This window comes from Coturnix japonica, chromosome 9 (genome assembly GCF_054131305.1).
Source record: "Coturnix japonica strain WE chromosome 9, WE-NBRP24, whole genome shotgun sequence".
NCBI classification, from domain to species: domain Eukaryota; kingdom Metazoa; phylum Chordata; class Aves; order Galliformes; family Phasianidae; genus Coturnix; species Coturnix japonica.
The window spans coordinates 8,134,051-8,150,053 of record NC_140671.1 but is presented as its reverse complement, the minus strand read 5'-3'; the positions used below and the strand labels follow the sequence as shown (position 1 = coordinate 8,150,053).

The following is a 16,003-nucleotide window of genomic DNA, read 5'->3' as shown; positions in this document are numbered from 1 at the left end:
CCCACGGGCTGGCCTACTTTGGCAGCCCAGTTCACACACCCACAGCTGCTTTTCAGGAGCACTGCCCCAGTCGTGGGCTAGCTGGTGGCAGCAAGGAGACACATTCTGTGTCCCTTATCTGTGCAGGGGAGCAGAGGCACTGCTTGTAGGGAATTACCTTTGGGTCTGCCAAACTGTAGTAACATCGTCCCTTCTCCTCAGTTTGAAGTCTGCAACAAACAGGATGCTGCTCTGGCGGGCAGGAGCATAGAGATTAAGCCACAGTCCACACAGGTCTACAGAGCATTTTTCATTTGAGCTTTAATACAAGGTAGCACAATCTGCACCTTCTCATAATGAGGTATTTAAAACATTTTACAAAGAAATGGTATTCAAAGGCATTTAAAAATAAAACATTTCCCTTTTTTTGAATCAAACATTAACACTAAAACCCCTGCTGCCAAGTGCTATTCCCTATTAGGCCCTCAGCTATAAAGCAGATGGCTAGAAAACTTACTTGAATGGCTTGATTCCCCTGAGGTGGGGATAGATGTTTCCCTGAACTGGCCTTGCTTTGGTGCCATCTGGGAGACACTGCAGCAGCTATCCTTTCCAAAGTCCCTGGAATGCTGATAAAAGTTGTTATAAAAATCTCTCTAATAGGGCCAGGATCGATAAGCAAGCAGTGTTGCAGCACAAGCTGAGCGTGTGTGAAGAGGGCTGGGCCAGAAGCCACGCTGTGACTTTGGGATCTTACAAGAGCAGCAACTGTCCTGCCCTCAGAGCAAGAACAGCTGCATTGGGATCTACAGCTGGCTTGACCATTCCCTCCACAGCTGGCTCTGTAGAAAGCCAAGGGAATTTAGAAGAGGATGTTATCTGTCCTTAGTGCTCAACCTGCTATAGGTGACTGAAGGGTATGTATTGTTTTTTTTTCTACACTCCAGAACAATCTGTTCATGGCCTTCTGGTCTCCTGATCTATGTAAGTGAGCAGGAGGCAGATCACCTGGACACCTACAACTGTGACTGTGCATGTAGCACCACAGGGGAATGGAGATGTACCCTCAGCCCTGGAAGACCTGGATTCGTCAAGACCTTGAGAAGAGCTTTTCCAAATTTACAGTGGGGCTAAATATGCTGTTACTGGCCAGAGCTGACCTTCAAATACATTCTTTCTTGGGAAATAAAAAACAACCAAACCTGTTCTAGTAGCAGGATTCTGGATAGGATTCTCCAGCTTTCAGCCATTAAAGCAAAAAAGACAGGAACTATAATCAGTGTAATTATCTAGGTCTGATATGAAGCTCCCCTCAGTCCCTGCAGTACTGCTCCCTCCTGGGCTTCCAGGCTGAAACTTAAGTAACAGTGCACACCATTAAATAGGAAAGGAACAGAAAAACAGGAAGCCAAGACCACACTCAAGGCTATAGATTCTGTGGCCAGGTGTGAACCTGGCCCGTCATCCCCTCCAGCTCCATGGCACTCCATGGAGATAGGTGGGAAGAAGCAGCAGGATCCACCACACCAGCCCCCAGCTGGTCATGCACTGCATGGTGCCCCTCAAACAGACTGTGATGAATAGCCCATTGCTCTATCCCTCTGCATCACCTTCATCTGGCTTTCATCAAAAAGAAAACAAAATAGAAATGAACACACGCAACCCCCACACTCACAGTGGGAAGCTGGAAGCTTCACTCAGCCTGGACGTTTCCTGCTCCAGCTGCTCAGGCACCGGGGGTACCTGCCTGCCCCATGAGCGGGCCACTGCCATCATGTGTGTCCTCCACAGGTGTCTGGTTAGTGTGAACCACAATTGTGTTCTCATCTACAAGCTCACAGGCAGGATTGGTGAATGCTGAGAGTGGCAGTGTGATGCGCTGCATTTCACGCTCATAAACCTTCTGCTCATGCTTTTCCTTCAGGTCTTTTCCCCTACATAAGAAAACATAAATACATATAGGCATGCTTTGAATGTCATTGCTTGAATGCAGTCAGTAAAGGTGATATGGCAGAAGACTCAAGACTCAGTTCTTTGTTTCACAAAAGGATGTTCCAGCCACATACAAAGTGCCCAGAAACATACCCTACCAATGGCAGAGGACATGAGAACCTTTACAAATATGCAGCTTAGTGAAGTCTGGCCCTCCCCTATAATGTCTTATTCACTGACGGTACTTCATCTAAATGATGACTGGAAAGCCAAACTTCTACAAACCATGGAGCCTGACAAATGCTTCCTAATACCTTACAGTCCCACAGCACAGTCTTGTGCAGGGCCAAGGGAGCAGTGAGACGGCAGAGCCCACTGCTGCAAAGAGCTTCTATAGCTTCCTTCATCTGACAGACACAACTAATGAGGCTGGTCATAGATTATGCCTTTGCTGCAGCAAACAAACTCGTGTGGCAAGTGATGCCATTACTGAATTTATTCAAGCTTGTTTCAGAGCTGGCCGTGCCTGCTGTGGCTGCAGGTACCAGCTTAATACCACAAGTGGCTTCTCAAAGCCTACCTAACTTTTCAGCCTGTTGCTAAGTGAGGCGACACCTCTGTAATTTGCATTGAGGAAGATCTGCAGGGCTTTAAAAAATGGCATTAATAGCATGTTGTCTCCAGAAAAGCCACGTATACCAAAAGCTATAAAACACATGAGAGGTTTCTCACCACGCCCACCCAAATCTACCAGCTTGCACATGCAATTTTGAGAGCGAGGCACTTGGGAAAAAAGGAAAAGTAATCCTGTGCCTGCAGCCCTGCAGTGCATCTTCTGTATCTGGAGAAGCACAGCTGCATTAGGACGAAGCTCAGTATTGCTCCTCCCTGGCAAAAAAAAGGAGTGAAGTGGGGCAGGCACCACTCAACACCTCCTGAGCTTCCAGGCTTGTGATCCCCAACAGGCAGAGCTGCTGGGGTTTCCAGTCGGCACATAAGTGTTTTGGCAGCTTTTCAAAGCTGCCTACAAGTGTGCAGCAGCGGCTGCCAATCCTGCCAGCACACGAGACAGTATTCTCTGAAGTGACAACTCAAATCAGATTCTTCAACAAGCAGTGTTCTGTGTTTTGCCCCTTATGTAACACTCCTCCCTCTGTTTTTTTTCTTCTGTTGGCGTTTATTATAAACACTTACATAAGGACGTGTCCTAGCTTGGGAAAGGGCTCCTTCTGCTTGGCTGTGTCAGGCTGCTGTCAAACAGCCAAGACACAGAACAAACCCTCCAAGAGGAAACAGCTTGGGCTTCCACTTGCTGTGGCTATAGTGGTACTTGCTAATCCTGCCCTGTCTCTTACAACTAACCTGCTTCCTATTACCACAAACCCTTCTGATGCTTAGATGCTGCTGAGCTACAGAAAGGTTTCTGTGCAGCGCAGTGAAGTGGCCAAACAAGTCATAACTTACACATGAGTCAAAACTGACCATAAAGCAGACAGGAGCTTTGGTAAATGGAATTTCTCCAAAGAGCGCTACCTGATATGCAGCTTCACAGAATACAACATGTGTGGCAAAGGATTCACCAATTCTTTTTCTCCTAAAGTTACCTAAACTAGAGAAAGCAGGTGAAGAGGTGCCTGATGAAAGGACTACTCTTCTGATTGCAAAGTAAACCTCCTGTGAGGGCACCTGGGCTCTGTTCTCTACAGTTCCTAATTAGAAGTCAGCTCCCCTAGAAGCACCTGAGAAAGCCACATCAAATCACGCACATACGCATCCCAAAACAAACAAACAAAATTAAGGCCTTTTGAAACTTAAAATGTGACAATACCATATGGATGGTGAAATAGAGAAGAGCAGGATTAATTCTTAAATTACTCTTTTCTTGTTGTGACAAGATACTACTGTATAATTTGTGATGTTTGAAGACTTCTGCATCTGTTTGTCTTTTCATTAGCATCTGTTTGGGTTTGCAGATAATCAGACATTCCTGATCTGTGTGATTTTATGCCTGAAACAATCTTAGGACAAAGGAGAGTAGCCACTGACCTCTTATAGATGTATCCCACGACAATACCAGCTCCAATGGCAATGATTATCACCATCATGATCAGCCCCAGCACATACCCTGTGAAGAGGGAAAGAGGCGGCATTGGAGGCATTAGATCCAGATACAGCATGACTTTCTGAGCCTCCAAAAAAGTCCATTGTGCCAGAATTACAGGAATGGATCCAGCACACAATCCTGTGTTTTTACCTAGTGTCCCTAAGTCCTTCTTTTCTCTGGAGTTCATCTGCACTCTCTGACTTATCCCAACGACAGGCTGCACAGCGGCTGCCTCGCTCCGGGAGGGCAAGGTATCAGCTGGTTCAAACACCTGGTTGACCTCCTGAGAAACATTAACTTCTGCTGTAGAGATTGGAGCTGCGGTAGCAGTAGCATCTGTTGGGAGGAAAAAAAGATATATACAAAATACTGAGCATTGATGAGTACTTCAAAAATAACATATGCCATGTGAGCAGGATAGATCTAGACTGGTATCACCAAACCGTCTTCAAAGCACACTGACAAACATTTATTCCCATGAGTAATAAGTTACTATTCACAGTAACTTAAGCAGTTACTGCCAGAAATCCTACCAAGAGAAATGGACTCTCCCTGCTTTCCTCTGACATGAATCTGTGTAACTAGCAGTGTAAGGGATCACCTTGGACAAGGCAGAAGACAGAACAGAATGAAACCCAGGTTCAGAGCGTGAGTCCAGGGGATGCACAATGACTTCATTTAGTTTTCAGATCGATGATATACAGGCTGCAGCTTCAATCATGCTGAACAGACATGAAAAAAGATTATGAGAAGCTTTGTCTGTAGTCTCCCAAGAGTCTATTTATCTCTCTTCTGCCTCAATCTTCCTGACACAGGAAGGTTTGACAGGAGACTCCAGGTTGTGTGAAACAACCTGGGACATTTTTACGCAGCCCCTCTTTGCAGCCCCACAGCAAACTCCTTTAGCATGATGGACAGGCTAAGGCAGAGCAATGCTTCAGGCAGCAGAGGCATTGATTTATCCAAGTAGAGCATAGCCTTCCTCAGCCAGAGCCCACGGAAAGGTGCATGAGGATGGATGCTCACAGCAGACTCTTAGCACTGCAGATTTTTATCAACAACATTAATGAGATTTTCAAGGAAGCTCTTTCTTTCATTTCACAGCAAAAGCTATTGTAGTAAAATGTACACATCTATTGCCTGTCTTGAACAACAACAACAAAAAGAAACCTGCTTTCTGGAAATGCCACGCTCAGCATGCATGCACACCTGAAAACTCCCTCCATCTCTCAGCGGGTCCTGGATCTCACCCCACAGCTGGCATTAACTCCATCTGGATTTGCTACCTGCAGCCATTTTGAGTCCTCAGTGGAATGTGAAATGGAAGTACAGATGGGGAGCTAGAAACAGGAAATCAGGGTGCCTGTGCTGCACAGTTATGTTACTTAAGGTCAGACCAGAGAAGCTGAACTAAGGGGTGGCACAGGACATAACTACAATAAAACGGTGCCTGCTCTGAGACACAAGAATGGCCAAACCTTTTGTACATGCAGATGGTGTACTGGATGAAAGGTCAGTTAACTCCCCAGATCCCAAAGCTGCAAGACTGTTCTTGGCAGCAGAACATTTGTTTTGCTTTATCTTTAGGGAGAAGCGGGCAACAGACAAACACAGCGAAGGAAGGCAGAGGGAGTACGTGTGGGGGAAAGCTGTTTACATGCAAGGCCAGTGATCCCGAGGGACAATGCAGTGTGTGCATCTGGAGAGGCTCAGAGACCTGCAAATAGTCCAAAAAACAAGTGCTTGCTTTGGCCTCAGCCAATACTGACATCTCTCCCAGAAGCCAGCTCTCAGCTATAGCTCTCCTCCTGGCAGGCTCCTTCAAACCCAACATGTCTGACTGACACCCTGCCTGACGTTTTGTTTCTTACTGTTCTCTCTTCACATCTTGTTTTCATGAAGTTCTTCCACCCTACCTGTATCCAAACTCATCCTGACACTTCCTTAGCAGCACACAGTCGTTCCGACAGCAGTAACATGTCCCACAGTAAGGTCCTACCCACCTCCCTAATGTTACTAGATGTCCCGACCTCTGCCTTCCATAACACGGCTCAACAGCCCTACACAGACCAGCAAAACGGGTGGGAGGCGAGGTCTTTCCTGCTGCCAAAACAAAACCTCCAAGCACAGGCGAGGGCTGGAGGGGGAGCCCCGGATAAGGGGCAGCGGAGATCGCACGGGGACCCTTCCCCGTTGACCAGCCCCAGTCCGGGCAGGGAAGGACAAAGCCGGGGCAGGGCGGCAGCGGGGTGCCGAAGGGGGCCGCTTCTACCTGAGCAGGGGGGGATCTCGCAGGTTCTGTGCTCGGGGATCCCGGCGGGGCCTCGGACATAGCACCAGGGCGCGGCGTCGCGATTCGGGTTCCGGCAGCTGTTGTGATCTTCGGCGACTGCGGGAGAGCACGCGGCGGTCAGCGCCCGGAGCCCCGCGTTCCGAGCCCCGCCGCCCCGCTCCCCCGCCTCCCGCACCCACCTGCCGGGAGCGCGGCGCCCGTTTCGTTCCTCACCGCCAGCCAGTTGAGGCACGGGGCGCCGCCGGAGGCCACCCGCCGGTTCCCGCGGTACGACGCGCCGTCGCCGCGGAGGCACTCTGCAGAAACACGAGGCCGGGCCATGCGGGCAGGTCCCCCTCGCCGGAGGTTTCCCCCCCCCCGGGGCCGGCCTTTGTCCCCCGCAACAAAGCCGGGCCCCTTCGGGCGGGCCGACACTCACCCTCGGCGCCGCGGGCGGCCGCCAGCAGCAGCGAGCCCAGCAGCACCGCGCCCAGCGCTCGCGGTCGGGCCCCGCGCAGCATCCTCGGCGCGGAAGGCGAGGAGCCGCCGGCCCGGCCCCGCCGCTCGGTGCGCAGCGCTCAGCGCCGAGACCTTCCCAACCCGGTAAACAACCACCGGGCTGCGCTCCCCCCTCCCCGCCTCACGGCCGCCGCCGGGTCCTAACGCTGCCGCCACCGCCCGCCCCCGGGCGGGTCCCGGCCTCGCGGGGAGCCCCGGGAGGGGAAGGAGGTCGAAAGGCGCGGGGCAGCGCTGGGGCGGCCGGGGGGGAACGGGGAACCGCGCCCCCGATAACGAGAGAAACGTGAGAAACGAGAGACGGGGCTCCCAGCGCGGAGCCGTGTCTGCACCCCGCGTCGGGGCTGCGATGCTGTTCATCTTCCAGCCTCCCCTCCAACGCTCAGAACTGAATTCTCCTCCCCCGATTCTGCATTTGGGTTCCCCCAGCTTTAGGGACTGCCCGGGGGCGCACACAATCCCATTATTGCTTTTCGGTGACTCCACACGCTCGAACGGCTGTGTCTGCTTATAGAAAAACAAGGTAAACCACCTCGAACGCCTTAAATGAAGGGTACTGCAAAATTTCCGCCGCAGCAAAAAAGCCTTTCTACAGACATCTGAAATGGGCAGATGGGTTACAACGCGTACTTCTCCAAACAGGCAGTATGTGGATGTCACCAGCAAGGGTTCCATGGGACACAAGGGAAAAACAACCTCTGAACGCTTGGACCTGTCGGCACCGGGCTCTCAGAGCGGGCCGGGGCCAAGCGGTGGGTCTGCAGCCAAGGCAGAGGCTGGCAGCACGAGCTGCTGCTATTTCTGGCTTTTCCACCGAGTTCCTTCTGACCTTGGCCAATCTGCCCACTTCAGTTTTGTGCTCTTCCCCCCTTTTTTTCCATATAAATGAGTGATAATCACACCTTCCTCCTTTGAAACAGACATAGAAGGTCCCTTCTGTTAAGGTGCTTTGACCATGCAAATTACTGCCGGGAAGCTGCGTACTCTGTTGTGTTTGATGAATCACTGTCAGGGCAGTGCTGGCTGCAGCAGCAGCCCTTCCCTTCCCTTCCCTTCCCTTCCCTTCCCTTCCCTTCCCTTCCCTTCCCTTCCCTTCCCTTCCCTTCCCTTCCCTTCCCTTCCCTTCCCTTCCCTTCCCTTCCCTTCCCTTCCCCTCTCAGATGTTTCCATCCTGGCAGTGCTCTCCATCACGCTACCACAGGTATCACGAGCAGGCACAAAGCACCAATCCAAGCCAGCTTTTACCCTTTTCCTCCAAGATCATGCACACATTCATGCTTTACAGCCAGGCTGCCCCGCTGCCCGCAATGCCGACACAAAAACAACAGATGTACCAGCATGGCAGAGGGGTAATGATGGAAACAGTGCATTCAGCAAAACTATCGCTGAGCATGAAACTGTAACCCTAGCACTTCTGCGATTCATACTTTAACAATACAATTTAACAGGGCAGTACATCTAGTTTAATAATATTGAATTTAAACAAACAAAACCTGCACCCAGACTTGCTAGGTTGGAAAAATCCTTTGTGTGTCAGCACTGATCAGCATCACAGCTATGACATCTGCTTTGTGCTATTCAGCTCATTGTGTGCACTGACACTAAGTTACTACATTCCTGATGCTCTCCAGTTTTGCCCGCTGTGAAGGCACTGCCGAGCAGAGCAAGCAAGAATTGTGCATAAGGGCTACTGAGACAGAGCTTCTGTTAGTAATAGCTCTTCCTAAGAGATTTTATGGGACAGATGCATTCAGTCAGAAGCTGCAGGGCCACACACGCATCCCGAGGCACAGTCTACCCAAAACTGTTTGCAGGGGGCTGCCAACTTGATTTCTTTCCATTCATTTTGTGAGACTAACTCAGCTTCCATGCCATGTTGCACAGAAAGCACCTCCCCCTGTCCATCCCGATCCAGGAACTGCAGGCTGGGCAGTGCTCTCTGTGGAAACAAACCTCAAACCTCTCTCTCCTGTTATGTAAGAAGATAAATCTGCAGTTCTCGTTACACCCAGCCAAGCTGCAGCAATCAGTCAGTTTCTAGTCCATGGAAGAACAATGGGGAATCTGGGAGAAATGCAAAACCCATCACATTAATGGTAAAGATCAAAGTCTTCTCCACAGCTGACTTCTAAGCTTTTTTTCTCTTTTATCTCTAGCTTTCTGCAGGATGAGGAAAGATTTATGCCTGGCAGTTTCACACAGTTAAGTTTAATAGGATGCCAGTAGCAGCTGTCAAAGGCAGAGTCAATTGTTCTTCCTGAGCTTTGGGAATGGGTTTGCTCTTCTTGCCACACTCTGAAGAGATTAAATGTGACATGGTTTCCTAGGACTTGATTTCCAAGAACCTACCCAAACTATAACTAAGCAAATAGCTCTGCAGCTATACCCTCACATTGTATTAACGTTGAAGTCAGTATGTATGTACACATACATGGACCACAGAGCATGTGCACACCCACAAACACTCTGCAGAACACATTCCTATTTCTAGGAACAGGGAAGGCCAGGCACCTACCCTAAACTCCGTGTGAACCATTTCCAATTAGGAGCTGGTACCTTCTCTGCTGTTTGCCTGATGCAGGTTTCAGAATGTACAGTGTCAGCTTTCTCTGTCTTTCTGTCCTGCCTCTCAACTGGTTTGGTTTGTTTTTTGTTTTTTTACATTTTCCACCTGTGGGAAAAACAATTGAAAATGTATGGAAGATTTTCTTTGAAAAGAAAAATGCAAAAAATGCAAGGTAAATAACATGTAGCACAGCACGCTAATGCTACAAAGGGAGGCAGCTGCAGAGGCACAGTTCTAGAAGAACTTCACGAGAAGTCATCAAACCCACCCCCCTCCTCTGGCTACAGCCAAAAACGTTCACACCTTCCCAGACAAACTAATATGTTTCATCACTTCAACTTACTAAATAAGGGGAATAAGCAAAATCACCTTTATAATCTATTATTTTCTAGACAAATGGATTGCTTAAAACTTCCTTTTAACAAGGCACATGGCACATAACTATCAATTCCTATTTCTTCTTTCTGGGTAAATCATATATATATATTATATATATATATGTTTTCACTCAAAACTGTTGTATTTGTGTTTTTGTTTTTTTGTTGTTTTTTTTTTTTGTAAAGCCTTCTTCATTCCAATTCATCACTGCTCCAATTGTTCCGCTTACTTCATTGCAATCCTTTAAATAGTAAACTGAGGCCTCCTCCACCATGAAGAGAGTATTAGAGCAAATTGTGCTTAAAGCTTAAGATTTTAAATACCAAATGCCACCAAACACTGTTAAGTGCATATAATCCCAACAAAAGTGAATGTATTTATTTATTTAAACTCTTCTGTTGCTTCTGGATCATAAAAAGAGCCTTGGGTCTCACCTGCAAAAAGCCTTCTGTAAGCAATGCTGTAGGGGTCAGAAACAGATATGCTTTATTCCTAGCCTAGAAATGATCTGCATAGAAGAAAAAAACACTGGGGTTGGAACAAACACATCAGATGTTGAGTTTATGAAATCATCAGCTGAATATAACTAAAAATCGAGACTGAGACAGTCACTACAAAGGAGTCAGTGTGCTGCAACAGAAATATCTGATTGCACTGTTGCATCCCCCTGCTGACATGTTCAAGGAGAGGCTTCCCCTCCCCCTACCATTTGACAGCATGAGCTATTGCTAAGTAAATGCCAGCCACAGCCTCCAAGGACTAACAAGGAAGTCTGCAGAAGCAAAACAACCATATGCGATATTTGAACTGGTTCAGACTGGTTCAGAGTTTGCTCCACTTACTCAAAGTGCCTTCTCAGATGAGCCTTCTGTGTGGGCTGTAATAAAAGGAAAGAGGCCTCAGGAGGGCAATCCGGGACCTATTGTTTACTGGGGGAGTAGAGCAGCTACAGTTCTCTAGCGCTGAGATTAGCGGTAAATACTCCCAATAATCACTGACTAAGAAATTTCACACACTGAGTCCTCCCCAGTAGAAACAACCCTTTGTCCTTTTGTGACAAACTGCACAGGGCCCTATCACAATCCCCTCAGTGGTTTCATCAGGCCCAGCTGTGCACAGATGTATGTGTTCACAGTGGCCCACTGGGAATGTTGTAAAGGCCTTAGCTTGGATCATGGCTCTTAAGTCTCTCCCCTAGTGCATTCTGAAATCTGTGTATGGATCACAGACAGCGTTTTCCCAATGTCTGTGTCTCTTAGCAAGATACCTTAAAACTGGACAGGTACTACTAGGAGTACAGAACAGCTGAAGAGGCTTCAGATCCCACTTACACTATTGTTCTGTTTCCTACAAGTGCAGATTGCTGCTGACAGAAAAAAGATCATGTATGTTTAAGGGCAAAGGAATGGAATCAAAGAATATGCAGGCCTATGAGTGAAGAACAGAGGCTTTACTCTAAATTCTTACGCTGATTTGTTGTTTGACCTTAGGCAAGCTTCTGCCCGTTTGCCGTATTAATACCACTTAAATCACAGAAGGCAGCTATACTGGTGTAGTGCTGACTTGTTTAGATTAAGAGCACAGATAAACATGAATGTAGGAAGAAAAATATGAGAATGTGCTGTGTATGTTTTTTAAGGTATTAAAGTACCTTTGTAGCTTTTGTTTCTTAATTCTGCGATGTGCACAGTGGTAACTAGCAAAGCTAAGCAGTCAGCTAAACCCACATTGTTATTGGTTAGAAAACGCTGATGTAAAAATAACAGGTTATCTACAGGTGAGATGCATGAAAAAGGCAGAATCAGAATGCGTGGAGATTTCAGTCAAATGGAATAAAATTTCTGTTTGGGTTACAGTCACTAAACTTCCACCGAATTGGACAGAACTGTTTAAGTGCCCCTCACTCACCATGGGAACAGATTTCACAGTCAAGCAGAAGTGACAGTCCAAAATTGCTGTTTAAACTTCAGTAACCAAATATTATCAAATTCAGAGTTAGCTTTCACTGTGAAAAGAACGAGGCTGCAGAGTTGCATTTAAACATACAAGAATTCCGGTTCCTTTGGAAAATGCACAGCCACTCAGTACAAGCAGGCAACTCCTATATCCCCTGCCAATATAAAGGCAGAGAGGTTATAAACTTGTACACATTAAATATATATATATATATTTCTTTTTTCCTTATTTAGCTAGGGTTTTTGGACTGTGATCAGAGTAGTCTTTGTAATTCAACCTAGGAGCAAAGACCAAACCTTTTAGTAGAGCTACCAGTGTTTCCTCATAAAAGTGCAGGATTCACAGACATTTACAGTGCAGGACTCTCACTTCTGGATTTTATTTTCCTTAGCTAACCTGACAACAGATTGAAACCATTGGCACAAAGGTACAATGAAAGACCGCCCTCTCCACAGGTGTTTGCCTGAAGGCTGTGGGAGGGGTTGTGTTTACTTTGGGAAGTTGCCATGTCTTTTCTGTGCAGAATGGAAAACCTCTTTATTTTCTCTGTGGGTTACACACATGGCACTGGCATGCAAGGACAGCCTCTTTCATGGCTCTTATAAATGCTCGTGGACTTTTTAATGTCTATTTACAAAACCAAAGATCCTGTTACTTATACTTTCAGTATAGGGCAAATCTTTGTTGTTGTTTTGGTCTCAAGTTTGCAATTCTCTTAGAAAATCAGGGCTTAAAACTGGCAAAACCACAAGGAGGCTAAATGAGTAGAAAGGAACAAAGGATTAATAAAGTTTCAACCCATACTTTGCTAAACTCTTTAGAATATGGCAGTGGTGAGTTGGAACACTGCATTTGACTGAAGACTCAACATCTGAGGTATGCAGGTGAGAAGCATAGTGAAATCTCATGACAAAGACCCAGAGAAAGGACTTTCTGGTCAAAAGAGGACCATCTGATACACAGTGTTGCAACCTGCCTATAACGTTACCTGTTTCCACATAGAGATCTGCCACGGCAGAAACTGTCTCTGGAAAGAGGAAGATTTAAAGATATAAGAAATACAGACTGTCTCTGGATACTCACAGTCTCTGCTCTCCATCTCCAGGAAATGAATGCATGCAGCCTGCAGAGTTTAATTCTCTTTTGGTTTATTACTATTTAAAAACCAGTTTTTGCATCCCCTTCTACAGAGGCTTCACCTTCCAACAGAACATACAAAAAATACACACAATAGAAAAAAAAAAAAAAAAGATTAAAAAAAAAAAAAAGATAGGTAGGTAAGTTGCTTTATACAAACAGGTTCCTAAGAACCCAAAAGGCTAAAACAGGCTCGGTTTCAATAGAAGCAGGCCCATAAATAGGCAAGAAACTTCATTCAAGTAGGGAAAGAGTCATCCATCCTCACCTAAGATCCTTTCTTGTTCACACTGAAGATAATGGGAGGATTCCCAACAACTTCAGTAGAAGCAGGATTGAGATTCATCAGAGCCAGTGGCAAACTTTTCTGCTCTTCCCTTCCAAGGCACTGTCTTGTCCACACAGCATGCAGCCAGGGAAAGATGCCAGTCTTCCTGGCTCATCCCCACACTTGCATTTCGGTTGTTTTCTCTACAGGACATCTGAGAACAGCCTTTTATTTTCTCTTACACAGTGTATCAGCACTAATTGCTGCAAACTTTTAGATTACAACAGTACTGAAGAGAAATTCTGATCCCAAGAGCAAGGCTTGGTTTATTACTTAAGAGCCAGCAGTCAGTCTGACAAATCTGCAGAGGGCATGTAAAAGTTGCCTGGAGAAGGCACCAGTTTGTAGACATGGCAGCCAAAAAGCTATTAGCGAGAATGAGATTGATTTATTACAAAAGCACTTACCCACACTCACTATGTGGCTACAGGAAGCTCAAGAGCATTTCTAGCTGCCAGTGACTGTTTGAAATGTCCCCGTGGTCCACATGGAACCCAGGAGCTAGGAGGGAGTCACTACACACCAGTGAGACACCAGTTACCTCCTTCCTTCAGCACATCTCAGCTCAGAGCACTTCCCAGTCTCCAAAACTGCAGTACAAGTAGAGAAGCCACCCAGGAAAAGCTTCATTCACATAAACCCTGAGAGCAGATCAATCACACCAGGCAGTCTTTAAATTTATTTAGGTATTTCACCTTTTGGGAAGAACACAGCCGAATGCTTAACTTTGCATCATGCCTGGAGCCAGTGGGGCCAAATGGTTGTTACAGTTAAGTAGCACTACTGTGCAGGACAGTTTGGCACTTGAATCATTCTTACTCAAGGTTATCATCATCTCATTTTTCATATGGGAACTAAACACAGGAAGAGGCCAGAGATGACATAAGGTGTTAATTCGTTACAAAGAGGCAGTCATTACCCGCTACCACAGAGCAAACAACTGTGGTTTTCCACTGGCATGCTTTAACCATACCAGCCATCCCCATCCTTATAGCCAGGGTTCTTGCTCCTGTTCTGCAGGACTTTGCAGTTATGTCACAATTGTTTTAATTGTTTGTTTTTTTTTCTATTTAGCCAAATGGTTCTCCGGTTTGTTTTACAGGTAGCATTGTTAAGCTGTACGACTGTGTGTATCTGAATAGGAACACACACTGGCAAAGGAATGTATGGGGGTGAAGCTACCAGGAGAGCAGGCAGAAAAGCATTCTGCCAGTGCTGTTTCTGCTGCTGCTGCTGTTGATTCTGCAACAGTAAAGAGTGGCTTCAGGCTGCAGCGCAGCCACTGCCCCCCTCTCTGTCCAAGGCTCAGTGCTCCTAAGCACACAGCTTTCTTAAAGGGACACAGAGCAGCAGACCGGGCTGAAAGCCACATCTATTCCCAAAGGCTCATTCACAATGGCCAAAGATTCTTATATAGAAAAGCATATGCAGGATAAAAAGACGGACTCTCTCAGGAGACAGGGGCATCTTCCACAATCTCTTTTCTTTTTAACAGTTTTCCTTCTCCCCCCCCTTCCCCCCCCACCCCCTTTGCTCGTTTGTTTTGTCTCTTGGGTTGGAATTGAGAGCATAAGCTCAGAGATTCAATGTGAGCTTATGTTCCATTCAATTAAAACTCATGTACTGTGCCCATGCAAAAGGTGAATGGTAAAAAGCTGGCTTAATTTACGTTAAGATATTCATAATGCTGTTAAAGGTATATTCATAATGCTGAAAAAGCCAACATGTTCCATGGTTTTGTTTGGCACTTGCTCTGAGAGTTTCTGCCACCCTGAACCATCAAAAATATTTCTGTTTTTGTGGATGATACAGAAAAGCCTTTCCTGTTTCATTACATAAAATTTTGATAGTTGTGTTTTCCTTTGTCCACTCATGTCTCATGAAACCCAGAGAAAGCTCTTGCTTTCCATTTGTTCTTCCAACACTGAAGTTTGGAGTTCCTTTGAAATTTACTTTGGCATCTACTTCCTCAAGCAAGCACCTTAAAAAAAAAATTAAGCTGAAAGTGGTTCCCCACTCCAGACTCAGGACAAAAATTCAAATATTGACTTCTAGGAACAAAGATTTTGGGAAAAAACAAAACAAAATAAAAACAAGACACTAAAGCTACAACAGTGCCTACAAAATCTAGGTTAGATTTCATACTATCAATTCCATTAGTTGAGTTAGGCAGACATTCAGTTACACAGCTTTTCTATTCAAGTCAAGTCATTTCTTACTGCTGATAGCAGTTAAGGGAAAAACAATAATTTCAGAGAATACTTGGGAAATAACAAACACTCCCTAAGTCACTGGCACTCAAATGGGTCTAAAACTGTGACTGGGCATTTGCAATTATTTAAAAGACTGGAATGAAGACCAACTCCTCACCATCTTACAGTTCTAGGTTTAAAAATAAAAAACAATCAAAAACACACACAGAAAAAAAAAAACCAAAACCTCCCCCATAATACTTTGACCTATTATAGTTAAGGCACTGGATTGAGAGAAGGAAAATCTGAGTTCAATTTCTGGTTCTGCTATCAATTATCATAGGTAAGTCACTTAAGACTGAGAGCTCACATGCCATGACAATACCATGCGTCTGATAAGTCACACTAGTCTGTCTGCAGACACCTAGCATGTGATAAATGCAAGGTGATGTGACTTAATGTAATTCGGTATGGAATAAATCCATATTCAATTGTTTTACCTGGCACTTGTGGTGGACATAACTTACTTTAGGCAAAAAGAAAAGCCTAGTGATAAGTCTGAGCCCCTGCATTCAACACAACATTTAAGCATACATGCAAACATTTTTTAGTGTTTCAACTTTGTTTCATTCACTTATGAAAT

The 16,003-nt window shown here is 46.0% G+C and overlaps 1 protein-coding gene across 1 annotated transcript; it reads right to left on the bottom strand.

Moving 5' to 3' along the window:
• Nucleotides 1–276: 276 nt before the first annotated feature.
• PIK3IP1 (phosphoinositide-3-kinase interacting protein 1) lies at nt 277–6,924 on the bottom strand. Its single transcript, XM_015878120.3, has 6 exons — nt 6,727–6,924; nt 6,488–6,604; nt 6,288–6,404; nt 4,166–4,351; nt 3,958–4,036; nt 277–1,913 (listed from the first exon to the last, which is right to left on the bottom strand). The coding sequence occupies exons 1-6, from the start codon at nt 6,806–6,808 to the stop codon at nt 1,706–1,708; spliced, it is 789 nt and encodes a 262-aa protein (XP_015733606.1). The 5' UTR covers nt 6,809–6,924; the 3' UTR covers nt 277–1,705.
• Between the last annotated feature and the right edge of the window lie 9,079 nt (nt 6,925–16,003).

Excerpts from the sequence above, each read along its gene's own strand:
- PIK3IP1 (XM_015878120.3), bottom strand. The coding sequence starts at position 6,808 with ATGCTGCGCGGGGCCCGACCGCGAGCGCTGGGCGCGGTGCTGCTGGGC. Across the intron at positions 4,037-4,165 it reads GAAGGACTTAGGGACACTAG|GGTATGTGCTGGGGCTGATC; the intron begins GTAAAAACACAG and ends CCCTCTTCACAG. Across the intron at positions 1,914-3,957 it reads GTGGGATACATCTATAAGAG|GGGAAAAGACCTGAAGGAAA; the intron begins GTCAGTGGCTAC and ends TTTCTTATGTAG.